The sequence below is a fragment of the Canis lupus genome, chromosome 2 (genome assembly GCF_048164855.1).
Source record: "Canis lupus baileyi chromosome 2, mCanLup2.hap1, whole genome shotgun sequence".
NCBI lineage: Eukaryota > Metazoa > Chordata > Mammalia > Carnivora > Canidae > Canis > Canis lupus.
The window spans coordinates 14,345,001-14,371,889 of record NC_132839.1 but is presented as its reverse complement, the minus strand read 5'-3'; the positions used below and the strand labels follow the sequence as shown (position 1 = coordinate 14,371,889).

At 38.5% G+C, this 26,889-nt stretch overlaps 1 protein-coding gene and 1 long non-coding RNA gene across 3 annotated transcripts in view; one reads left to right on the top strand and one right to left on the bottom strand.

Annotated features, from left to right (window-relative positions):
- PCSK1 (proprotein convertase subtilisin/kexin type 1) overlaps nucleotides 1-26,889 on the bottom strand; it is a 41,705-nt gene that overhangs the window by 4,737 nt on the left and 10,079 nt on the right. Inside the window, exons 5-12 of the mRNA XM_072790543.1 lie at nucleotides 26,228-26,304; nucleotides 20,906-20,994; nucleotides 17,806-17,978; nucleotides 16,595-16,807; nucleotides 14,021-14,121; nucleotides 5,177-5,410; nucleotides 2,347-2,504; nucleotides 921-1,054 (exon numbers count right to left, since the gene is read on the bottom strand). Coding sequence (XP_072646644.1) covers nucleotides 921-1,054; nucleotides 2,347-2,504; nucleotides 5,177-5,410; nucleotides 14,021-14,121; nucleotides 16,595-16,807; nucleotides 17,806-17,978; nucleotides 20,906-20,994; nucleotides 26,228-26,304 — 1,179 coding nt within the window. The remainder of the gene's footprint in view (nucleotides 1-920; nucleotides 1,055-2,346; nucleotides 2,505-5,176; nucleotides 5,411-14,020; nucleotides 14,122-16,594; nucleotides 16,808-17,805; nucleotides 17,979-20,905; nucleotides 20,995-26,227; nucleotides 26,305-26,889) is intronic.
- LOC140612692 (uncharacterized) overlaps nucleotides 4,924-26,889 on the top strand; it is a 94,897-nt gene continuing 72,931 nt past the window's right edge. Inside the window, exon 1 of one of the 2 annotated variants that reach the window (XR_012013856.1) lies at nucleotides 4,924-5,469. This is a non-coding gene — a long non-coding RNA (uncharacterized lncRNA). The remainder of the gene's footprint in view (nucleotides 5,470-26,889) is intronic. The other variant, XR_012013855.1, reaches the window with a different exon arrangement.

The window sequence follows — 26,889 nt, the reverse complement described above, 5'->3', positions numbered from 1 at the left end:
GGAACAATGACTATACAGTTTGTATTAACTCAATAGAAATCTTCAGGAATTTAAATTCTTTTAGAATAGTTATCTAGACTTTGGTCTAGATAACAATCTGGTGCTGATATTTGTAACATTTCTATCTTGGGAAAGCTCAAACCCAGAGCCCTATTCATTTATGTGCTCAGCCTGGAGAAAATGCTGGAGAAAGATGAAAAAGTAGATAATTCAGATGCTTTGGGCTTTTTGTTCAGACACTCCCTACTCTATTTTTATGACTGTGAGTTACAATTTTAGAAAGATATCAAAAAGAGTGTTAGTAAACAGTGAAAGAAATGAATAATGCTTTTCAGTTTGTTGCATAACTGAAACAAAACAAAAAAGTCATGTTAAAGGAGATAGCTTGTCTAATAAGTAAATAGCCACTGCAGTAAACATTGGTAAGAGTTTATGTGACCTCATCAGAAGGTCATAGCAAAGCTGTTGTAGTATTTATCTTTGTGGCTACAGGGGATTCTGGTGGCTAAGCAGGTCATGTGGCTGTCTGCATTCTGACATTAGAACACTTGGACTTGCCACACTATAATATTATTAACCAGTGTGTCCTCTTTTCTTGGTTTACTAGTACCATTTCCTGGTTTTCTTATAGTATGGCTTATTTATTTATTCAGTCAGTCAATTCAATTAATTTATAAAGCCAAGTGGGCAGAGATTGAAACACTGCATTTTTTCCTTACTTTTACTAGGGAATTACCAGAGTTCCTTAGGTCCTTTATTAATGGTGATACCATATGATACCATACCATACCATACCATACCATACCATATACCTTAAAAGTGCTTCAAAATGCTTAAAAGTGAGCCTGTGTTACTATATCTTTTCTTTTCTTTTTTTTGTTTTTTGTTTTTTGTTCCTATATCTTTTCATTTATACTTACCACGTCTGTAATTCGCAAGGTCCAGGTGCCTATGGGATTCTCTCCCCAGGTGTGAACGGACATAAAATCCCAGTTTTTGAAGCCATTAGGAGATGTATCCCTCTCTCTTTCAGCCAACAGTACAGTGCTGGTCCCTATTTTCATGCGAAACATACCAGTTAATGAATGTCCTAACAACTCTGAGAATATGATATACTCTAGCATCTACTAACTGAAAATGAAAAATGAGAGAGATTAGCCTTTCTAATTTACGATTTTTATATAAGACCAGGATAGAGACATTCATTAAAAAAATGTTGTTACCCATAGCAATTAGCATATTGCCTGGCATATAATTTCTCACTAAATATTTTGGCAAAATATTAGATGAATATATTAAGGTTTATCTGAATAAGGAGAACCCCTAGAACCACATTTACAAACTATAGAGTCAAAGACCTAAAATACATTTTAGTGCAACTATCATTTGAAATTTAAGTGGAAGTCTTTACAATTTAACTGGTGCCTGAGCCTATAATTTAGTGTAGACATAAAAAAAATAAGGCTATATCAATTTAATAATCTTTTGTCATATACAGACTAGTAGTAGTTGTTAACTCTAAAGTTTCAAATTCAAGCTCTCTATAGATCTAAGTGAAAGGGTCTAGTGAACACTAGGGCCACCAATGAGAAAACATTCCCCCCTTATTTCAGGCCAACTCCAAGATATCTAGAAAGCATAACTCCAAAATTAACAGAGTTCAGTCCAAACCTCTAGGAAGTTTATATCCTGGAAGATGATAGAGAGAGCTCATCTTTCCTCATGATCACCTATAAAAATTGAATTTAGTCAGGTGAATCCTACTAAAACATGAAGGAGTATTAGGAATCATTTCCTGGTTGGATTATAGTTTATGGTTCACAAGCCCTTCCCCATGCATGATCTCATCTGAGTTAGTGCTTTCTCAGGAAAGGCCAATTGACTGTCTATCATACCATATGGACTTTACAATATCATCATGGAATATTTGTTAAGTTTTCCCAATCCTCTTTCATGGATCAGAATTCTAATTTTTCATTGATTCCTTGGATGTGTCTGATATATCTGTCAGTGTTATTATCAGAGTAACTTTCACTAATGCGTTACTTAAGAAATCAATGATAGATCAGTGATCTGGGAAAATGAATACAGGTTGAAACTGTGTATCTCCAGAAAGGTTTCTTAATTGATATTATTTAAATAGACTTCATTCTCTGCTTATCTAAGAACCAATGGGAATGAGTGGGCCAAGAAAAAATAAGCCTATCTTTTGTCCTGAAAAACATCTACTGGGAAACTCAGTCATAATTTTTTAAAAAAAATCATTGATTTAAAGTCAGTCAATATACTCTTAAAAATTTAAACAAATGATTTAGAATAAACTTTTGAAGTTTGTGAAAAGCTTACCAGCAGCAGAAGTGAGTGTAACATGAAGGTCTCCTCTTCGAGAGTATTCAATTGTTGCTTCAAATTGCACATGTTCCAGGGACTTGATGGCATTTTCTTGTTCTTCACAAGCTCTTGTTGGAATTTCAATGATAACTTCTCCATTACCTTTCAGAGCTCTAAATACATTTTTAAAAATCACTGGATAAAGTATGTCTTTTCTTCTTTGCATTTTATGCAAATATACACACATTAGTCTTGACTAGCTCCCTCTTAATGAGTAGAACCCAATTCAGAAGCTATAAATAAATCTTAAAGTGTAAAAAATGGTAAGACTTTCACAGAAATACAAATAAAAAGTTCTACAATTTTTATTGATCACAAAAATACTACAAATAGCCGAAGCAACCCTGAGAAAGAGGAACAAAGCTGGAGGTATTATGCTTATTCATTTCAAAATATTTTTCAAAACTACAGTAATCAAAACCGTATGGTACTGGCATAAAGAGACATATAGACCAATGCAACAGAATAGAGAACTCAGAATTAAACTCATGCATATATGATCAACTGATTTTCAACAAGGATGCTAACAGTACTCAATAGGGGAAGAGGAGTCTCTTTAGCAAAGAGTGCTGGGAAAACTGGATATCCACATTCAAAATAATGAAACTGAACCCATATCTAATGCCATATGCGAAAATCAACTCAAAATGGAGTAAAGACTTAAATATAAGACCTGAAATTGTAAGTCTACAAGAATACATAGAGAAGAAGCTTCATGACATTGGTCTTGGCATAGAGAAGAAGCTTCATGACATTGGTCTTGGCATAGAGAAGAAGCTTCATGACATTGGTCTTGGCACTGGCTAAGACACCAAAAGCATAGGTAACCAAAACAAGTGGGAATACATCAAGCTAAAAATCCTCAGTATAGCAAACGAAACCATCAATCAAATGAAAAGACAACCTACAAAACAGGAGAAAATATTGCAAACCATGTATCTGATAAAGGGTTAATCTATAAAATATGTAAGGAACTTCTACAACTCCGTAACAACAACAACAAAAAAAATTAAGAACAACTAAAAAATGAGCCAAATACTTAAATAGACATTTCTCTAAAAAAGACATACCCATGGCCAACAGGTATATGAAAAAATGTTCAACTTCACTAATCATCAGGAAAATGCAAATCCAAACACCTGTCAGGATGGCTGTATTCAAAGAAGCAAAAGACAAGTGTTGGAAGACGTGGAGAAACTTGAACCCTTGCACAATTGGTGGGAATGCAAAGTGGTGCAGCCACTATGGAAAACAGTATAGAGGTTTCTCAAAAAATTAATAAGAGAACTACCATATGATCTAGCAATCCCACCTTCAGATATTTATCCAAAATAATTGAAAACAGGATCTTGAAGAGATCTCATGTTCATTGCAACACTATTCACAATAGCCAAGATGGGGAAGCAACCTAAATGTCTATCAACAGATGAAAGGATAAAAGAAAATGTGGTATATACACATGATGGAATATTAGCTTCTTTTTCTTTTCTTTTTTTTTAAAGAATCTTCTGAAATATGCAACAATATGGATAAACCTTGAAGACATGCTAAGTGAAATAAATAAATCACATAGAGAAATACTGCATAATTCCACTTACAAAAGATTTCTAAAATAGTCAAATTCATAGATGCAAAAAGAAGAATTATGTGGGGCTAGAGGAAAGGGCAAATGGAGAGTTACTAATCAATGGGCATAAAATTTCAGTTAAGCAAGATGAATAAATTCTGAAAATCAGCTATACAACAACTATACTTAGAATCAACAATAATGTATTGTACACTTAAAGAGGATAGATCTCATGTTAAGTATTTTTACCACAATAAAATAAAATAGAAAAGAAAATGGTAAGGAACCCAGATATAAGAATATAATGCTTATTGCTATGGAATTGAATTCAAGCAGGTTGGCCTTGGACCCATTAAAAAGTGGTCCATTACTCCAATCAAATCCCTTAAGAAATGATATTATCTCCATAATGAATATTTCCCAGGGCTCCCACCCTTAGATATTTTGTGAGAGGGTCTTTAGTAAAATCATGGTTGCCTTGATAGAATGACAAAACAGTTATACCAGATTCTGCTTCTGTGGCCCGATCTGGTAGGCTGAATGTGGTCTATGTAAAAGCAATATGCAGAGGGTACTTCATAGAAGAGAAATCATGAATCACATAGTACTGTAGCATGAAGTGAGGCCTTTCTATTTTTTTTTTAAAGATTTTATTTATTTATTCATGAGAGTCACAGAGAGAGGCAGAGACACAGGCAGAGGGAGAAGCAGGTTCCATGCAGGGAGCCCGACGTGGGACTCGATCCCGGGTCTCCAGGATCACACCCTGGACTGAAGGAGGTGCTAAACTGCTGAACCACCTGGGCTGCCCCAGTGAGGCCCTTCTAGAAATAGATTTTGGATAATACTGGTTGGCAAGTACTACATTTAATCAATTCTAAGATGCATTTTAAAAAATAACATCTTTGAATTTGGGATTAATCTTAAAACTGATGGTAATAGTGTAATTGGCAGTGATTTTCTTACTAACATATAAAACAATGATACATCTTAAAGTGAATACAGGTAGGCTAGGAAATGGAAAAATGGAAATATGCTAACATGATTTGCAGATTTTTGATCTCTCAGTGATTCCCATGGACTCACAGGGAACGATGGTAAATGCTATTCCATCTACTTCAGAAGGGTAATTGAGAAAAAAATAAGGCAGAGTGACACATGTTATGATCAAATACTGCCATGGGCACACACACCTTTAAAGTTCCTGAAGACACTTACCTGGGCTCAAAGTTATTGTCCTTAACAACACACTCTTTCTTCTCAGGAACACTGGTCCAGGTCCTGGGATCAGCTAAATCCACCAGAGCTTTGGCATTTAGCAACCCAAATCCAAATCGACTATTCACCATCAAGCCGGCTCCATTCTTTTTCCATCCAGGGTTATTGGCCAACGGATCATACTCAGAGGTCCAGACAACCAAGTGCTGCATGTCTCGCCATGTGAGATTTGGACTGGAGGGGAAGTGGCCCAAAATGTTTTTTCAGAGACAAAATGATGTTTCCTTGTAAAAGTAAGTGATAAAAACAAGCATCTTCTATTTATAGATTATGCAGTGCCTTTTGTAAGTAGACTTATGTAATTCTAGCATGTATTTCTTTCAGAATGTCTTTTTTATTCAGAATTTAAAATACAGTACTGAAAACTTCTCCCATGTAAGCTCCTACTCTGAGTAAAATTTGGTCTTCAGTATTGTAGAAATGTGAGAGTTGGTCCCTGATTTTTAATTATTTAAATTTAAGTGGAACAAAAAGTTTAAATGATAACACTTCCTTTGTGTCTTTAGTCTTCCAACTGTCTGTTAACAGCCTTGGCACTTTGAACATTATGTGCCCACAGATGAGGCTTTCAATTTTTCTTAGAGAGACTCAGATTTTAAAGACACAATCTGGTTGCCTATTCTTAAAGACCTTTGCCTCTTTTCCTTATAAATAAAAATTAAGAGTACACTTATCTTGATGAACACGAGCAATATATGAAACGATTGAATCACTACCTTTTACCCCGGAAGCTCATGTAACATTGTATGTTAACAACACTGGAATTCAAATTTGAAGCAAACAACTTATCAAGAAGCTCTTAGCTACTTGAGATCACTCTTGCAAGGTACAATGCTGAATACTTTGGGGACATGGAAGGAAATGGTTCTTGTCTTTAAGAGGCTTACAATCCAGCAAAGGAACTAAAGCTTTTTAGAACTACGGTGTATCTGTTGAATGCTACATTCAGGGAATAATGAATTACAGGAATTAGAGGAAGGAGAACTCTGGAGATGGAAGATGTAGGAAGAAAGCTTTGCTGGAAGGAAATTTCTGTCTGAACTTTGAAGATTGGGTTGAATGTCAGGAAGTAGAGAGAGATGGAAAAAGGAGGGGGCAAGAGAACAAAACCTACAAGGGGAAAAGGATACGATGTAGCCAGAGAGTACAGTGAGGCATCTAGTTTGTGGGAGCAGGGAAAAGGTGAGAGAGTACTGAGCCAGATGGTGAGGACTTAGCACACCAGGGAAAGGAGCTTATACTTTATCCCTTGGCAAATGGGGAATCAAGGATTTTTGAGCAAAGAAATGGTACAATCAGAAGTCTTGGTAAGATTAATTTATCAGCAATGTAAGATATATCAGAGATACATGGGATTGTTGGGTCTATTAAAATGAAGATGCAGCCTTCCCAGATCACTCTATTTAAAATTTCAATTCTCCTTGCGAACTCCTGAGCTCCCTTATCCTGTTTTGCTTTTTTCTTTTATAGTCCTTATCACCTTCTAACATACTGTGCAACTCACTTGTTTTGTATATTATTAATGTCTGCCTCCCCTGCTAGAATTAGCTGTAAGATGGGCTGAGATTGTTATTTATCTAATTCTCTGATGTGTACCATTGAGAAGAATGCCAGGCACAGGGTATATGCTAAGTTAAACATTGGTTGGTTGAATAATTGAATGTGCCTAAGTATTAAATGACCCCAATAATTTTAAAACTTAGTGCTATTAGTCATTAGATTCTTTCAAGATCACAAGTTTTCCCTTAGCTTTGAGACATGTATTGTTTCTATCAAGCCAATCAAGCATTTTTTTATTTTTTATTTTATTTATTTATTTATTTTTAAAACAACCTGACTTTATTTTTTTTTAATTTTTATTTATTTATGATAGTCACACAGAGAGAGAGAGAGGCAGAAACACAGGCAGAGGGAGAAGCAGGCTCCATGCACCGGGAGCCCGACGTGGGATTTGATCCCGGGTCTCCAGGATCGCGCCCTGGGCCACAGGCAGGCACCAAACCTCTGCGCCACCCAGGGATCCCAAGCATTTTTTTAATAGATAAATACTCAAGTGTTTAGTCTTCGGGTTTTCCATCTTAGCACTAAGTTGTGTAACAACCATCAGGGGAATCTGGCTCAATTTGCTATCTTTCCCCAGAGCCCAGAATGTACTGGTTAAACAATCCCCTTGTGACAAGAAAGAGGCAGCATACATTCTTAAACATTGAGGAATCTGGTCCCTGGTTAAAATCCCACATGTGATTTTCAGATCTCTTTAGAGGCATGGCAAAGTGTCTACCTGGCAGGCAAGTAGTTTCCCATAAGGGAAACTGCCCTCCCCACACCAACCTGGGTGCCGAGCACATACATTGTGATCTCTGGAAGGAGTTATCATTAAGGTCTCAGGTCCCCTACCTGGGCAAGCTCTTGCCATGTTTCTGTTCCCACCCCTTGTGCTTTCATTCCTAGGTCTCCTATCTGAGATGGTGGGCAGAGGTCTTCTTTAAGCCTCTGGCCTCTGCCCATGGCTTCCTTATAGGGGGAAAAGGAGAAAACCTTGAAGACAGTTTTACCCACTCTGATTCAGTACAGAGTACCTTCCTCTCAACCTACATTCTTGCCCCACCCCCACCCCAGAGTCAATAAAACTAGCAGGGCCTTAGGTTGAGTTTCCTTCAACAGTGATGTGATGCCCCATGTCTGTGCTACTTCACTCCCCTTCAACTGGTGCACTCTTCCATGGGGGAAAGTGGAATGGAGAAATCACATTTTCTCTGATTTTTGACTCTTGCTTAAAACATTGTAGTAAACAATTAAATTGATTTTTAAATTTATTGCTTTAACTAGCTATTCTGCTATCTGGCAGCTTAGTTCTCTCTTTCATCTCAGCTCCTGACAAACATAACAATTCACTCCGGTGAGTGACCAATGGAGTGCACAGAAAGACTATAAGTCAGTGATTCTTATGGGTCCCAGACAGCCTGCCTCATAATTTACATATTTACACTTGTAAATAGTGAAAATTCCTAAATTCCACCCTAAATCTATTGTATCAAAATGAAGGTGGGGCATGAATTTTATATTTATATTTCAACAAACTGTCTAGCCAATTCTCTGCCATAGCTAAAATAGTAGGAGTTGGGGATCCCTGGGTGTCTCAGCAGTTTAGCACCTGCCTTTGGCCCAGGGCACGATCCTGGAGTCCCAGAATCGAGTCCCAGGATCGAGTCCCACATCGGGCTCCTGACATGGAGCCTGCTTCTCCCTCTGCCTGTGTCTCTGCCCCTCTCTCTCTCTCTCTGTCTAAAATAAATAAATAAATAAATAAATAAATAAATAAATAAATAAATAAATAAAAAAAAATCTTTAAAAAAATAGTAGAAGTTGGAATAAGGCATACAAGCATATAACCAATTCAGATAATTAGAAGTTATTTCAGATCATCAAGTCAGAATAGGGAGTAATAAACAGAAAGCACAACAAACCCTATTCTACTACCAAAGACCTATGTGATCTTCAGCAAGTCACTTCATTTCCCTGGGCCTGGGGTAACTCCTCTGTAAGTTGAAAGGGTCGAGTATGATAATCTTCAGAATTCTTTACAATTCAGACCTTCTATCTGCCCAATATCATAAATACCTCATTTAGATTGTGTTTCTATATTGGCCAACCCACATTAGGGAATAATTAACTAGCTTAGCAGAAATGGCTATTTTCTCATTGCAGAAACTAATTCTGTTCTATAAAGCATTTTACTGAAATCCTTGCTTCCTTCTAGTTTTTTAAATCAAGTTTTAGGTAAAAGCCTCTTATCGATGTAGCCAATGGGAAATACACCAATTTCCCATTTGAACCATCACTGTAAGCAGGTGAATATATGGAAGCTGGAAAGAGGAAGTGGTATAACTCAGGGTTATAATAAACACTAAGCATAGATTTTCTATAGCAGAACATTTATATTTAGTTGTAGGTTTTATTATTTTTATTTTCTTTTACGTATTCTTTGCAAAATATTCAATGGAGCTTCATTGTCATGCAATTAGGAAAATTAAGCTTGTTTTCCTAACAGTTATTCTTCATTTGTGAGATTGCATTTCATAAATGGAAAGGAGCCGCTAACAATAGCGCATCTCATTCCTGACAGCCTTCCTTTGTTAATTAGTGCTCAACAGCATTCACAATAATTAAATTTTTAAAAACTGCATTAGGTAGCTAATCAAGGATATGTTTATAGAAAATAAGGGTTATGGAATTAAACGTTGAAATTAAGCATTGCTTCTAATTAGTGAAGGTAAAGTAATCTGGAGACAGAATTCTAAAGTGAAAAACTTTATAGGCTATCTGGTTCGGCCTCTAAATATATGTAAGTAAGCCTAGATATTAAAGACTTTGTAACCAGGAGACTTTCCAACATTTCACTTTCCAACTCTGAGTCAGGGATTTCTTTGATATGCTTTATCCAAAGGTTTTATGCAGCATTGAAGTCCTATTTCCCTTCCTCTAGCCTTTCATGAAAACAGAAGATGGGTTCATCTGTATGTTTAATACTTCCAGAGATGTAAAGGAATTCAATGTTTTACTTCAGATATTTTGTTCTCTTAGTACGTACTCTAATTCTTTTTCTCCTCCTCAGAAGACTGAGGTAATTGCTTGCTGTCTTTCTTAGGTATACTGACTGCTTGACAATAATGGTGCCAGAGGCATTAGTCCAAGGAATTCCTGTCTCTCATTATTTATATATATATATATATATATATATATGTGTGTGTGTGTGTGTTTAATGCCTATTAAGTATCTATTGATACTATTGAGTATCTTTACAAACACAACTGGATGAGGTTATAGGAAAACCTCTTTATGGCAGTTGTTTCTCAAAATTTAAAGGTACTGCCTGGGCTACTTATTAAAAACGGGGTTTTCTAGGCCAAATACCAGATACTTATGAATCTGAGTTGCTGACATTAGAATTTGGGAATCTGTCTACTAATTAAACTCCTAAGGTGATTATGCATAATCAGGGGAAGGGAAAGTATTCCTCTATGCATATTTGAGCCAGAAACCATTCTTTCTCTTTCCTTCTCCTCTTCCCATTCCCTGGTATTCCAGCTATGTCTTTTTATTATTATTATTATTATTATTATTATTATTATTATTATTATTTGTTTATTCATGAGAGACGGGGGGGGGGGGGGAGGACAGAGATAAAGGCAGATGGAGAAGCAGACTCCATGCAGGGAGCCCGATGTAGGCTCAAGCCCTGAGCCAAAGGCAGATGCTCAACCGCTGAGCTACCCAGGCGTCCCCCAGCTGTGTCTTATTTAACGTAGCATAATAAGTAACCTGCTGTACAAGGAACCTTTTATGAAAAACTCAGGGGCACATGAGTTATGGTGTTCCTCTATCAGCATCAATCTTCTTAACGCCCCTGTCTTGGAGGGGATGATAGACTGCCACTGAACATCTCCTCTCCCTTGCAGGGCTGTGGGAGGCGGTATGGTATGGTATGGTATGGTATGGTATGGTATGGTATGGTATGGTATGGTATGGTATAGTATAGTAGCTGATAGCACAGCTTTGAGGTCAGACGGATCTGAATTTGCATCTCTTTGTGGGATCTTGGTTACATTTCTCAACCTCTCTAAGCCTCACTTTCTTTTGTAAAATGCAACTAGAAATTTCTTTGTCACAAGACTGCTGTAAGGGTTTGAATTAGTATTGTACACAAAGAGGTTAGCGCAATGTCAGTCATAGTAAGAACCTGACAAATACTGAATGTTATTATTCTTGATAAATTTAGCTCACAGTTGTTCTTCAGTCTCCATAGTTGTTTTTTGAGCAGCATTTGGTTCAATGATTTCTCCCAATCTTGATTATCTAGGGGCACTTTTAGAAATACTGGCATTCAGAGTTTGAAATAATCATCTCGGTATAGACAATTGAATAGAGTTCAGAAAACTGTCTCTTTGAGAACAGACACTTCAAGAATTTCCATGTACTTTGGCAGGAAGTATATAAAATGTAAGCTAGATTATGTCTATCTTACTGATGATTGAATCAAAAGGAAAGGAATTAAATTCTTTTTATATGTACTAGGGAGATCATGGATTCTTGGTATCTCTTAAATCATGAACAGTGTGAGAATCTGATAGACCCAACAGAACATTCCTTCAGAAAAATGTCACACAAACACCAGCAATTCTGCATCTAGTTTCAGCGATGTTCACAAACTGCTGGAAACTCATCTATGTTATTTCATAGCAATCCGTGAAGCTCCTGCTTTAAAACTAACCTATTAAAAATTAACTGACGTTGATGAGGCTAGATCATTCTTCTGTCATTTTCTCCTTGCACAGAAAAAAGCTTGAAATTTTAGAAATCAGAGGTTACAATTTTAAATTTTCAGCTCTTACATGAAGTTGATATCACATCTATTCAGTGAGACAGGTTTTTCTATTATACTGGTCACTAGACAAGGATGGCTTAGGCCTGACTACTTTTATTTACGTGCATCTGATAGGTGTTGGGTAGACAAAACTTAAAATTTTAAGGATTTTTTTCAGCTTCCTAGAACTAACAGTTATATCCTCAAATCATAAATATCATAGGACTATTGTACTACTTGTGTGAAACTGCTTGCCTTCGTTGAACCTTATTTTCTTCTACTCTGGACTTTGCATCACCAAACTCAACAATTCATGTTGGATTACTTTTATTTGCTGATACCTTCAATTTCCAATCAGAGTCTTATAAAGGGAAGAAGTTTGGGGGAAAAAATGGTCTGATCTGCCCCCTCAATTTTATAGATGGTAAATTAAGCCCTCAGTTGGAGATTAATTTGCCTAAGGTCACATAGCTAGTGATATGCCTAGAACTTGGAGCCCTATGTTCCTTGCACTTTTGAGTGTTTAGATTATTTTTCTAAGCACTTTTAAAAGCAATTTTCTAATCCAAATTCAAGGATCTGCTGATGCCATTCTTACCTTTTGTTCCTAGACTCTGCCCCCTGTCCATTCTCTTCCTGTAACAAGTGAACTCAGATTCTGAACATTGCTCTTTTGCTGAGCCCCAGGGCTTACCAGATATCCTCCCAGCCCCTCCAAGTAGGTAAATTCTTGGTACAAACCTCTGGGCCTATCTTTCTTAGCCACTGTGGCCATCCCATTGCTGAAATACCAGGGCCAAACTACAACTCCACAGGCAGCCCCAGGGGCTCTTGGACCTACACTGGACTCTCCAGAACAAAGACTTAGCAACTTCAGGGGTTTTCCAGTGGTGGCACAGGCCAAGGTATTCTACTTTTCTGCCATCATGAACCTTGTCTACTGAATATTGCATGAGGGGAATGCTTTGTTCTCTCTCTCTAGAGAATATAGATGGTCTTCTAGGATAATCTTCTTAAGAAAGATAATAGTAACTTACAAATTTATCCACCTTCTCTATCGCGCAACTACAGCACCTGACTTGATGTTTAAAGTTTTCTTACCACCAGAAAGCAGAAACAAATAAAAAGCTGTGGATACACAATGCGCAGCAGTTAGATTTTTTTCCTCTGTGTTAAGAGACTATTGGGTAACCCATATGAGGGAAAAATATTGTTAAAACCCTTTTTAACATTATACACTAAAATTCCAGGGGGATTTAGAACTTAAACATCGTAAAGTAAACATAACAAAAGACATAAAAATAAATGTTTATCGAATTTGGGGTTGTAAATATTATTCTGAGTGTGAAAGCAAAGGAAAACGCCTTAAAGAAAAGCACGGACGAATATAACCATATACGTACTAACTTCACCGCAATAAAAATTACATATAAATAAAATGAAAAGGTAAATGTCAAACTAACCAAGCATTGATAGCTTCTCTATACTAAGGCCATAAAACAAAATCAAGGTCATAAACGAGCAATCATAGATGACAAATGGCCAAAGAATATCAGATACTGAGCTTCATTAGTAGTGAAATGAAAGCATATAAAATTGAGATGCCATTTTCCCCTATCAAAATAGCAAACATTTAGAAGATGATAAAAGTAACTTTGGTAAGGGAACTGGCACTTTCACACATTTAGTGTTGATGGGAAAATGATATAATCTTGCTAAACAGTAACTTGTCAATATGTACCAATATCATTAAAACATGCACACTCTTTGACCCAGAAATTCTAATTAGGGGTGTTTATCCTCAGGAAATTATGAGAGATGACAATTGATATTTATGGACAGAATGGGTATTTAAACATGATTCAATGACTTTAATATAATTTGCATTTATATAGTGGGATACTACAAAAGGATAAAAATTCTCTTTTTAGTTCTCATGCCCCCTGATATGTTAGATCAGCTCTGGGACTGGGCTTATATAATCTGAGGGGGGGTGGGGAAAAGAAGGAAGTTCTATAAGCTTGTTCCCAATACTACCCACAGGAAGTTATCTGGATGAAGTCTTTCCTGCTGGGAATAAACAGAAGTGAAAAGGCCTTGCAGCTGAGTGGGAGGGAAGTTGGGAGGAAAGCATGAATTTGTAAAGGTCAGGGAACATTGATTTAGCCAAGAGAAAGTGCTCTTAATAGATTATAGGGTATATTTTAAAAATTGCAAGATAATGGTTATGCTAAGTTTCCAATTTTGTAAAATTTTGCGTGTGTGTTAGATCTACATTGGAAGAGAGCTTATTTTTTATTGCTTTCTTTTTTTTTTATAGTTTCCTAAGTTTTCTATTGTAACCACAATTCAGAAGACAATAGATGTTAATAAGAAGCAGGAGAGGCAGTCAAGGTGATTAGAAATTTCCTGGGCCTTACTTTGCTTCCAGAGCCAGGGCGAAGATGCCAGCAGCCAGGGGTGCGGAGGCCGACGTGCCCGTGTGGGTCTCGGTGCAGTCATTGTGCAGGTCGGCGCTTGTCTGGGTGGCAAACGGAAGGAAAGAAATGCAGGAGAACATGTGAGGAGTGTGCCCCTGTCCCTGGGGGTTAACCAGGGGCCGCATCTGCTACGGTCAGAAATCTCAGCTGATTCCCTTCCCTACTTCCTCCTCTAAAACCCAGGCGGATGTTTGCCATCTGCTGATATTTTAGTTCACTCTCCTCTACATGCAACTTGTCTATAATTCTGGCATCAGGCTGCCTTTTCTGGGGATGAAGTACTCCCACTATGAATATTTTCTCTTCTGAGATTCCCAAACGAAATGCTGTCTGTGAAGAAGGGACAGTTTCAAAATCACTGTGAATCATGCTGGCCCATTAATCATCAGGTCCATTGTGTTTAGTCTGGCATATTTAGAAATCCTGCCTCATGCAAAATTCCCTTTCACCTTCGGATTAACATTTGACTGCCTCCTCAGCACAAGGATGTAACCCCATCTGATGAGGAGTACTCGCACAAAATGTGTTCAGTGTGTATTTTGCGCTTGCTGTTGACATAATTTGATGGCCATGGGTTAGTGTCCATATTTGCACTTGGGTGAGAATGGTGTTTTTGTTTGTTTGTTTGTTTGTTTTTCAAATAAAAAGTGTGCTAGATTCTGATCTGGTTTCAAATTGTAAAAACTCCTCGGTAAATGTGTCCCATGGACATGCCACTTGGTTTCCCCATCTGTAGAATGAGGTTGACATTTCCTGACTCGTATTCTGAAGCCAAAATGAGATCCTATCTGTGAAAAAGCATTCTTATGCAATATTACTGCACATAAGGAATTACCCAGGCTAATTTTAGCTTAATGAGGAGGTTGCCAAGACTGAAGGGAGGAAACCAAAAAGACTTCGGATCAGGCTGCCTTAAGGACCCCCGCGGTGCTGGTTGAGCAAGCAGTCGGGCCAGAGGATTTCTAACAAGACACCCACCCAGGTTCCCGCATGATCATTTTTAGCTAGAGATTTCAATGTGTGGGAGGGAGGTGTAAAAAAATAATTTGTTCTATTATCACCTCCTTTGGCTTCCCACTTGGAGTCGCTGAATTTCGCAAGTTACAGTGGCACGGCTCCTTAGAGGGTTGCGGAAACCAGGCTGCCCTTTCTCCCTACTGACGCACTAAGTCCCAGAGCTGCCTGAGCCGAGGTTTGCGTAAGACAAAAGCTATGTTATTGCAAACGTCTCAAATAGAATCCGCCAGCTGGCTCTCCTGTGGCTGGTGTACCTAGGGAGGGATCTTCACAAGGACGGAAACTCTTCCTCCATGGCAGCTCACAAGAGGGACAGAAATGCTGACCGAGATGCCAAAAGGGCCTTTTTCTGGAAAGCGACTCTGGATACCCCCAGGGACTAGAGCAACCTGGGACTCTGAATGCAAGGGGGACACATGCCTGATAGGCCTCTTTCAAAGGCTCTCAAATAGGCCTGCCCTAAAGAATTCCTGGGGGGAACACTATTATTTGAGTAATTGAATATAAGGGCCTGAGAGGGAGGCCAGTGCTTTTAAGCTGAGCCTAGGGTTTTAACGTCTAAACTAGTGTTAGTTGCAGAAACAGGCAGTGTTCCAGAATAGTGATCTCGTATAAAAAGGAGTACTGACCTTTTTTTTTTTGTTTTGTTTTGACATGCCATTAATAGGAATTTTACACACATCCCAATATCTATTATGGGGTTCACCCACACTCTAATTGGATCATGACCTATTATTATTCTGCTAAGATTACAGTCTGCATACTTTAGCCAGTTGGTTCTTTCTGTATCAGGAGTTAAATTGGGGGCTATACGTTTTAAAATTAAGAGTACCTCTCTTTGTTCTCAGGGGCCCCGAATGGCCCTTCATCATTGTGCCCTTGAAGGGAAATCCAATAATTGCCCTTGGCAGTCTGACTCACGTAAGTGAAGGCACAGCCAAGTGTGGGCTGGAGATTCTCTGTGAGCACATAACCTTCCTGAGCTGTTTACTCAGACGCTGAGAAGTCCATCTCGGGGGAAATGGAGATGGTTATTTTCCTGCAGGTCATCCGTTCTTAGGAGATGTAGCTAGTATATGCTCTGTATTTTTATCATCTGCTAAAGAGCATGTCAGACCATATCCCTGCTATTAAAGGATCAACAAGTTACAAGGGTGGTAAACCCTGAAATCTCCGTTAAGGCTATTTTCAGGGAGGCATCACACAAGCAGGAGAGACATTTGGATTCTTGGCTGTGTGTAATGACAACTTAGTGGCTTCTCAGGGCTGAGTTTAAAAATGACAGAGGCGCAACATCTTCTTGGCAGAGGCGTCATTATCCTTGAGAGAGAAGCCTTCCCAACGTATGCCAGCCTTTCAGGTTGAGTACAGTGTGAGCCTTTCTGAGTCATCAAGCTTAAGCAAATCAATTTTACCAAAGATACTGACCGAAGGATCTTGTTGAACACAAGCCATGCTCTCCTACCCAAGCAGAGGAGTTAGACAAAAGCAACATACGATTCGCTGGTCGGTGTAATCCCCGCTGCTGTATGAGGTGGCCAGGGTGGAGGAGCACTTCTCAGCGTACCAGGGCGACAGGCCTTGCTGCGAGGCGCTGCTGATGGAGATGGTGTAGATGCTGTCCGTGTAGCCATCGCAGTCACAGTCATCTCCTTGACGCCCCCCGTTCCCAGAAGCCCACACGAAGATGGAGCCCTTTCCTTGTCTCCCCTAAAGGAAAAGCCAGACCATATCAGATCTATCATGTACTGGGACCGCTGTCACATCCCAGTGAAATCCCCCATAAATGCATGCATGTAAGTTCTCAGAGATAGTTATTTGGAGTCTGTTTCCACTCTAAGTCCTCCAGCATCTGGTTGGAAATCTCACAAGACTGCATATTAGAAGCCCCTGAGCTGTGACTCTGCTAGTCTTCCTTCACCTGGACCCTCCCTGGGATGGTCTGTGTGAGTGCTTTTCTTTCTTTTCCTTACTGTGCCGATTCATAATTTGGCCTTTAGCACTTGCTCATATTTTTGCACTCGTCCCTTGGCTTATGTCACTGTGTTTGAATCTTTGAACTTCCTCTCTTTTTTTCTGCTTGAATCTTCTGGCTGACTGATGGAATGACAAAATCAGGCATTATTCAGATCTGTTTTGCAGCTGCATTAAAAGAGATTCTTCAATTGAATGAAGAGCCAAGGCTACTCTGCCTATGACTTCTGAATTTGCACTTTGCAAAGTTTCTACTTTTGTTTTATCCCAGGCAGAACAAGGCCTTAGAATCCTGGTAGGAATGCAGTATAAACAGAGCAACACCATCAAGGCACAAGTCTGCAGCAGGCCTTTACGAAATGGGAAGTAGCACGTAGCTATATTTAAGGATGTGTTTCCAGAGATTTGAAAGAAATCTGGGTAGTTGTTTACCTAGTATAAAAAACCCAAAAGCAGCAGTAAAATGAGAAAGGACATATTCGGAGTATTTTTAAGGTAAATATTCTAAGAGTAAAGAATCTCTGTTGGATGTCAGACCCAAATGGGGAGAAACTCTTAACCCTTAACTTCCATCCCTCTGAAGAATGATTTGGCTTTCTAAATGCATTTCAAATTGTAAGCAATGACAAGAAATTCAAAGCCATTTCTTTACATACAAATTACACGTCCTTCCAGGTCCTTCCTATCCAAATGGTCAGGTTTTATTTCAGGTGGGTCTATATTAAACATCTTACCTGCTTTACACCATATTCAAAAGCCTTCTGGGCTAGTCGGCCAGGCCCCTCCACAGTTTTTCCATCATCATTTGGGCCCCAGCTGGCACTGTAAATATCCACATGTCCGGGATTGAATCCAATTGAACTGGCTTCAATAGCATCAGTCACAATGCCATCCAGCATTCTTATGCCTGAATAGCAAACCAAAAAAACACAGAAGTTGATGTGAGCATATGCATGTAGAATGGCATCATGCTCTTAATATTCATTTTATTTTTATTTTTTAATATTCATTTTATAAAAGACACTCGAAAGAGTTAAAAACCAGGTAACCACTGGATGCCTCAAGTGCCTGTGACCAGGCTGCTACGAGCACAGAAGGAAGATACAAGTCACTGCCTCCATACGCTTTGTTATCTGCTCTTTAGAGATAACTGTATGCACTAAGCAGTGGCCATGATTGTTAATGATTGCAAAATGTGTCCCCTCCTTTGACCCCAATAACCTGAAAATGACAGGACAGCTTTCAGAAAGAGGCATCAAACAGCCGTCCCCTTACCTGTCCATGAGTACGTGTCCATGACCATGAATGACTATTGCCCAGCGTGTGCCATATGAAGGATTCTATATGGGACACTGTGTAGCTTGAAAAGATCTATCCACAATAAGAAACTAACAAATAGGGAAAGAACTCTTGTTTCTAAGCACTGATTAAAAATAACCCAGAGGCCATTCTTTTATGTGTTTGTCGAGAAACATTTTCAAGGAACATGCTTCCTTTTCTTGTGAATAATCTCAAGGATGAAATCATTGCCATGGATTTTGCTCCTGAGGGGGAATCATTTTTCATTAGGAGAAGGCAGATGTAGTAGCTCTTTGTACTTTCTAACAGGCTGTCACCCGTCATCAGACTCATGCATTCAAGAGCCAGGAAGGCAAAGGCAATTTAGACAGATACAGGCAGCTAGCTACCTGGTTATTCCTGGCTTCAGGCTGATAATGAAGTGCACAGCCTTATATTTGCACACTGCTATTTACTATGGAGCATAGGTAAAAGAACATGTAATTAACACAATTAGTGAAAGTCGTATTGATTAAAATAAAATTGGTTAAAATTTATTTGAGGAAAAGAAGATCCCAGCTCTACTTACTAGTTGTGTGATCTTGGGCAAGCCACTTAACCTCCTGTGCCTCAGTTTCCTCAATTTTAAAATGGGGATGATAACAGCTATGTGCATTGAGGATATACTCTATGCAGCTACCATACAGGTCTAAACGTACAGACTCCTTTATCTTTATGATGCCCATATGAGGGGATGCCATAATTTTCCCCATTTTACAGGTGGATTATAAATCCAGAAAGGGACAATGACTTGCTCAGGGCCACACAACTTGAAACTGGGGAGTTGGGACTTGAATCCCAGAAATTTGGCACCCAAATCCAACCTGTGAACTTACGGAGTACAGCACCTCTAATGTGTTGATGTGGTGCCTTATAAGTGAAAAGTATTATTGAAAATACATTTTGGGCTAGACCGTCAAAGGTGGAATAATGAAAAAAAAAATCTCAATAGACTTGGAATCAGGAGTCTTGTGTTTTAGTTCTGCATCGCCACAAACTAGCTGTCACCTTGAGAATCTTAACTTCTGATTACTCCTCTCTAAAATGAAGGGATCAGAAGATTCTCTCACAAACTATAGTGAGACACTTCATCATGACTTAAAAAGTGAATTATTTCTCTAGGTGATTATCCAATTTGTGCTTCTGCTTTCATTTTTTTTTTTTATTAATTAACAGTACTTGTAAAAAGGGAAAAACGAAGAGCATTTTGACAATGCTGGTATCAAAGGGATCAGGAATGACACACAATTTGATAGTCTGTTGTATTAGAGATTCATTATATGTACCACGATGTGTGTTTACTTGATTTCTTAAAAGGAAGTCATAATCAAATTCAAGGTGTACTTAGGCGGAGTTTAAAGGAGTTTTTCGGTCATTGGCATATTCTACAGTTGATCTTTTTTATGTAGTTTCAAAAACAAACTAAACTCAAAGCTTATAGCCTAACTGTGAAAACCCAAGGTAGAGAGATATGAAAGGAGGAGAGACAATTATGTCTCTGGGAGTCCCTGCATGTCCACTGTCCACCCATCTTCACATGGAATGCATCAGTGGGTTCTCTTGCCTTCCCGTTGGAAATCAGTCAGGGAGAACAGTAGCAAGAGTTGGGGGATGAGAGGAAAGTGAGGTACTCATTCCCTGGGATCCTCTGCCTAGAAGAAGCCCTGTTGTTGGATTCGGAGCCACATCTCCTGTCCAGTGGTTCTCTCCTAGGACCACAACTTGCTCTAGTTGCCACTGACCCTCTCCTTCCCCTTGCTCCTTTAGGCCTGAGGTGGTAACATCTGTTTTCATTAGTTAACCTTTATTTGTTTTCCTTTACTCTTTTTTTTTTTAAGTTTTTATTTTACTTCCTGTTAGTTAACCTACAGTGTTCTATTAGTCAGGTGTGCAATCTAGTGATGATTTCCCTTAAGTCTTGTAACTAGTTCCTTTATTAGATTGCCCCGATAGAACTTACCATGTTTCCCCACAAAGACACTGACTGAAACAACTAGAAATTCTAAATCCGTGCTGTTAGAGACAACCTTTCACTTCTTCATGTAACACGTATGTATTCTTTTTTTTTTTTTTTAAGACAGTTATTTGCTATGAAATGAAAAAGGACAGAATTGAGAGGCAGGGAAAGTCTTTGCCTAAATTTACCTCCTCCTTCTGTTCCCTTAGCAAGCACTCAATAACAAATCCTTGTAAATTAGCACACAGAGAAAATTAGATTTAGTTCAAAAGTCTTTCAACAAAAAAAAAAAAAAAAAAAAGTCTTTCAACATTACTGTTTTTCTCCCACAAAAAATGTGTAGGCTATATTCAGCTATCACTTTTTAGAAATCCAGATTCATTGATTTGTTTGCAAATCACACTTAAATCCTATAGCATATTTTACATGGAATTCATTTCTTCCTCTGATTATTGAAAGCCCCCTCCCCCCTCATTCACACCAAGTGATGCAAGACTCAAATTGAAGTGTAAAACTCTGGGAACAACTCTCTGCTTTACCTCCAACTTTGGAATTGTATGCAACTCCGACCCCACACTTGTGATTATTTGCTTGCATGGCAATTTCTCCTGCACATCTGGTCCCATGTCTGAAGATTTAAAAATAGGAATTATAAAACATAAATGAGAGCAAACTGTTGTTTGCACATGAACCCATGGTACATGGTACATGGCCATACTAACTTTTTGTTAGCCTGTTGCCGTTTCCTTCCCATCAGTATTAGATGAAGTGTATGTATCAGATGATACAGGTACTGGAGCCAAAGTACATGATTCAAATTCCACCTTCTGCCACTGACTAGCGGTGTGACCTTGAGTAAGTTATTTGTCCTCAGGGATTTTGTGGCAAAACCATCAGATATTGCATGTAGAGCATTTAGAATAGTGGCTGGCATAATGTAAGAACTCAGGAAGTGCTAGCTATGGATACTATCATGAGCAACTCTGACACTTTTCTTTGAAATGGCTTCTGCTCCATACTTTTCAGTGAAGTGGCTCCTCACTCCCTGTCTAGTGACTTCCTTTGGAGTAGGTTATCCTGGACCAGTCCTAGTAGGATAAGTAGAACAGAATTCTCCTCTCAAGCCCTCTTCCTCTCCTCTAACCATACTCCACCAAACTAAAGTGACTGAAGTTTTCTGATGCCAAAGGGAGTTTGAGATTTTAACAGGACACTACTGGCTAATTGGGAAACCAGGCCCTCCTGCAACTCTGATCAGGGCCAGAAGCCTGAATAAGACTGGTTGTGCAATCAGGCAAAGAGAGCAATTTATGATTTCCAAGTATCTGGAGGGAAAAGTCCATCTCTAAAACAGAGCAGAGTCCACCATTAAAGCATCAATTCTGAAAATCTGGGAATAATAAGCATCTTTTCCCACACCACCACCACCACCACCACCACCACCACCACCACCACCACCACCGCACCCCCCTCCCCCGACCTCAGGAGAGTCAAAAGTCAAAAGTACTTTAGTTTGAATTTATTTCATGAGTTCATTCCATTGTAGAAGTACCTGGGAGCAGGGTAAAAGCTGTTGGTGCTTTGGTGGAGCTCACATAGGAAAGGGGAAGAGTTAGTTCTGAGCAACACGGTCAGCCAGCTACTTTTAGGCATTACTACACTGGACCTCTATTACTCTAGCCCAATCTAGAATAAATATTCTAAATTGACTATCCAAAATAATCCCGTTTCACTTTTTTTTCCCCACTAAAGTACCAAAGATGATTTTTTGGTCTCCTTTTACTAAATGATGTTTCTGTTTCTTCATGTTAATACTGGAGAGGAATCCTAAGTCAAAACAATATTATTATCTTTAATTCATGGTCTTTCCTAATGCAGCAGACATCTGCCGCCTTTTTTTTCTCCTAGCATTTTCTCTTTTAGGGAAGTAGCTCTCCCTCATTCTTTGTGATTCTATCATGAGGCTCCTCTTCCCAGACAGCTTTCAAGGATTGTTGCATATTCTGGGGAAGAGAATTCTATTCTTTCTCTAGAATCTTCGGTTTTAAGCTCCATATGAGCCATGTGGATCTTGCTGCCAGGCGAGGTTTTTTTTTTTTTTTTTTTTTTTCTTTAGAATAAAGCTAATTGGAAGCAAGCAGCTAAGAGATAGAGAATGATTGGGGTCCTAGTAGCATATTTGAGAGCCTGATATTGGAATGCCTGAAGCTAGACTATATCTTAGGTAATTTTTTTTAAAAATCCTCATTTTACGGAATCTTTGAGTTAGGATTTTCTCATTTGAAACTGAAGCTACCCTGACCAACAGACTCATTCTCTTGAGAAATGGGTGCACACTGAACGCATAAAAGGACTCTTATGCTTCTTTGATAGATTAGCCCTCTTTGCTTTTGTAGAAGGAGAAACTGAGATGTCACCCTCTGGGAAGTAGTTCCTAGAAGTCTCCACTACCAGTATTTCCTTTTACACAGGATAGGAGATAGGGCCAGGATAGCAGAATCTGCAGCCTGAGCCAACAGAATCAAACTGTTGGCAGACATCCCCAGCACAGCACCTCTGTCCTAAAAATGATGCAATGTGACACCACCTATTATTTATCTCCCCTTACAAACTGAAAATTATTTTCTTGAAAGGTGCAGTAGGATCACGGTACAAAAAAAAAAAAAAAAAAAAAGGATTGATATTTTTCCCTCCTCTTACCCTCACTTCCCACCTCCACACCTTGAGAAAAACAGAAGGCTTCATCAAAGTGGTACTATGTCATTCTTTGTAGACCTGCAGTTTTTTTCTTTCCTTAAATTAGGCTCTGAGATAAAAGAACCCTTTATTATCTTAGAACAATGGTAGTAACTGGCGTTTAAACAAATTGATTTTTTAAAAATTATTCTACAAGATAGTTTAAAGACTACTATTATCCTGGTTAAAATATCCTTGTGACACATGTTATTTAACTAGAAAAATAATCTGTAAGTGGTATTGAAATTCTGAATATAGATTCATGCCAGCTTAATAGTAAGAGTTACCTGCACTTTTGAGATTTTATTATTTAGCGATTCCTCTTTTGATTTGCAGAGGAGAATTCAAATGCAGCTCTAATAATCTCATTTACATAGTAATAAAGAACAGCAGCAACACAGATAGTTTGGAGAGATAATGCCCTTGGAATTGGGAGATAATAGGTCTCTAACTGCTATAAAGTCCAAAACAAAATGGAGCCATTCATTTTCTAAACCTAAGGTATTTATTTCTGACAACATGCTAAAAGAGTAACTACTCTTTATTATGCCTTTTGATAAATGATAGGGGTGCTAACTTTTTGGTTGATAGTCAAGAGGACCCAGAGAGGTAGTTACTTATTGTGTAATTTTCAAAAAGCAGGTTCTAAATTGGCTTAGAAAATGGACTTGTCTCTGACTCTGCTCCTCTCTGATGATATTATTCTTGTCATGTTGATTTCTTACTGAAAGGAAGTCTTAGTTGTTCATCATCATCATCATCATCATCATAGCAAACACAACTTTTTCTATGTACCAGACACCATACAAGCTAATTACATATATAAACTCATTTAATCCCCATAATAACCCAACAAAGTAGCTACTATTATTACCCCTTTTTAATAGGTGATAAAACTGAGGCACAAAAGAAGTTAAATAATTTGTTCAAGGTCACCCAGCTATTAAGTGGCAGATCTAATATTTAATCTAAATCTACCTGCAAAGCCCATCCTCTTAACTGTTTGGCTCTTCACACTAACTCTCTGCTATGTGGGAGGTCTATGGTAGGCACAAAATAAGTACTATTATATGGGCTACTTCTTTGAAGGCTTTGGAACTCTGTGAATTGGGGGAAATGTGGCTATTCAATTGGCTATCCAGTATTATGAATACAGGATAAAAAAGACTGTTCCCTTTGGAGGGAAGGAAAAGGGATATCTGAGTCCCTCATCTCATGAGTGCAGAAACTCTAGAGAATATAATTTCACCAAGTATTCAGCTATTATGCAACCACAACACAATTTATCACCTACACTGGATCCTGGGGCCAGACCTAGAGGACACCGCCTAGGAAGAAGGCTGACACATCCAGCTAACAGTCTCCTCACATGCACCCATACAGCTGAGAGCAGATTTCCCTTTTGGTCTCGACCAAGGGAGTGGAATGAGAGTTGTCATTTTTTCTTTATTCTAACTTCTTAGAATAAAGGCCCTTTTCTTCCAAGAATTTATTGCCCATTTCCTTAGGAAGTTCTGTTCAGAAGGGCAAGTGCCTCGTCACCCATTTTAGGAGACAAAATGAAAAATAGAGGCAGAGAGAGGTAAGTGATTTCCTCAAGGTCAGCTTCTATACTGAAAATTGACAAAGCTATGACCACGAGCCAGGCTAACATTACAGGGTCATGCTCCAAAAGAGCGTATATTGCTCCTGGTCCTGCAGTGCACTGACTCAGAAATAGGGCTGAAAATGTGTCTGGGTTTCCTGCCATAAATTCCTGAGACTTCCCACTTTCCTCCAAGGGCCAAGTGATTTGCAGAGGAGTGGTTTCCATTGTATTGTTACTAGAATATTCTAACTCCTAAGCAGTGTTTGTAGTCAACCCCTTTAAGAAATAAGCCTGAGAAGTAAATGGCACTGAAATAAGCAGTATCTTGGAATCCTCCTCAAGCCTCCCTATCTCCCCAAGGAGGAAATATACACCCAGAAGTTGAGGCTAAGTGTATGAGCTTCAGCCCTCTTTCTGGTGTTTGTTGGACCTTTGGTGGAGTGAACCATCCAAAGACACAAATGTTAGGTCAACATTACTGCACCAGCCACATGAGAATTTTGAGTGAGAATAGTGAGAAGGAAGAGGGAAAGAGGGGGAAAGAGAGCAAATGAAAGAAAATTCAATTAATCCAAGTTGGATAATAGTCCAAGAGAGAAAGCCATATAGAGAGAAAATGAAAGCATTTCATATAGAATCTTTCCATCCCAATTGTAGCAACAAGCCCTAATTTTGCCTTGGCTTTGATCTATTTTGGTGCAAGTCTCCTCTGGGTTGAGCAAATGAAGAAGAAAATATGAAAGTCTTCTTGAAGTTATGAGACACATCGCAAAAGATGACTTCTCACCTGGATATGGGCACTTGAGAACATGTGGCTGGGAAAAAAAGGTTAAAGTCTCTTGCCTCTCGCTTTTATTTGGCCTTTTGCTTTGCCAGTTCTGGCTCTTGGGCTTCCTTATCACATTGTGGTTGCTAGGGAGAATTATTTTAGGAGTCAGAAATACTCTTTTTCTCCTCCCTTTAGCCTTACAATACTCAGCAGAAACTCTGAGAGATATTGCTGACTAGTCCATTGTGCCCAGAAAATGTTTCGGATTTGAGGACCAGGCCTCAGAGTACATCTCTGTTGTCTGGTATCTAGCCATACTTTTCTGAGGGAACTGGTAAGCATGGCTGTGGCCACCAAAAGAAGTCATGAGGATTTGTCATCATCATCTATTTTTATTTTCATAACTAACATCAAATATGTGCTAATAATAATGATTCATAGAGGAATTGGGGTTAGGATGGGCTGGAGATTTTACTCTTTATGACCTAAACATTCTTTCTAAAGCTATAACTATTCAGTATCATTTGAGAAGAGCATTTCTTAATATAAGAAGAAAGTTTAATTGAAATATGGCTCCATAAGCCAAAAGAAACATAAAAAGAGAAGCGTTGGATTCTGTTTTAAAAGCAACAAAATATTGTGGTATGGATGGTGTGCATGAAAACTTTTCTAAGAGCTGAAATGCGGATCATATTTATAGTGTAATTTTCTCAAATAAGATAAAAGCATTTTAAAGTACATATTCCCCCCAAATCCACATTTACTCACTTGTTCTCATTTGTGGGATCATAACGGGGAAATGGATCATGGTCATTATCGTTAAAATCATAACTAGCCTCTGGATCCTAAAGAGACAATAGAAATAACCCTGTAGCATCATTTTTTTAAAAAGTAGCACTTCCCAAGCCTTCTACCCCTACCCCCTCTATTCTGGCTGATAGCTCAAAAGTCTGCATTTCAGAGTGTCTGGCCCAGTTGCTGATCATTTATTATACCTATAAACCAGGCATAAATGATGTACACAGAAAAGTGAGCAAGCATCCAATTCTCAGTGAATGTTACCAAACCTATATAATTCTTTGAAACTCATAGGATATTAGAACCAGAAGGAATCAGAGTCTACTTAGTTCAACAATGTTATTTTTCAAGTGAGAAAACAGACTCATAGAGGTTGAATGACTTAACTAAGATATAGAGATAGTTACTGACAGATACTCAACTCTCTTACGATTATAGGAGCAAATAGGTGACTGTGGGGTGGGGCTCAGATCCACAGTGATCCTTTTCAGCCTTCCCAGTTACACTAAATAAACATGTAATTTTATTAAAGAGAGTGTGCTTGAAATTTAAGACAAGTTTCTAGGTCCCACCTCCTTTTCCAAACAGATTGCTACACTTAAACATTTCCAACTTAGGAATTCTATTACCAC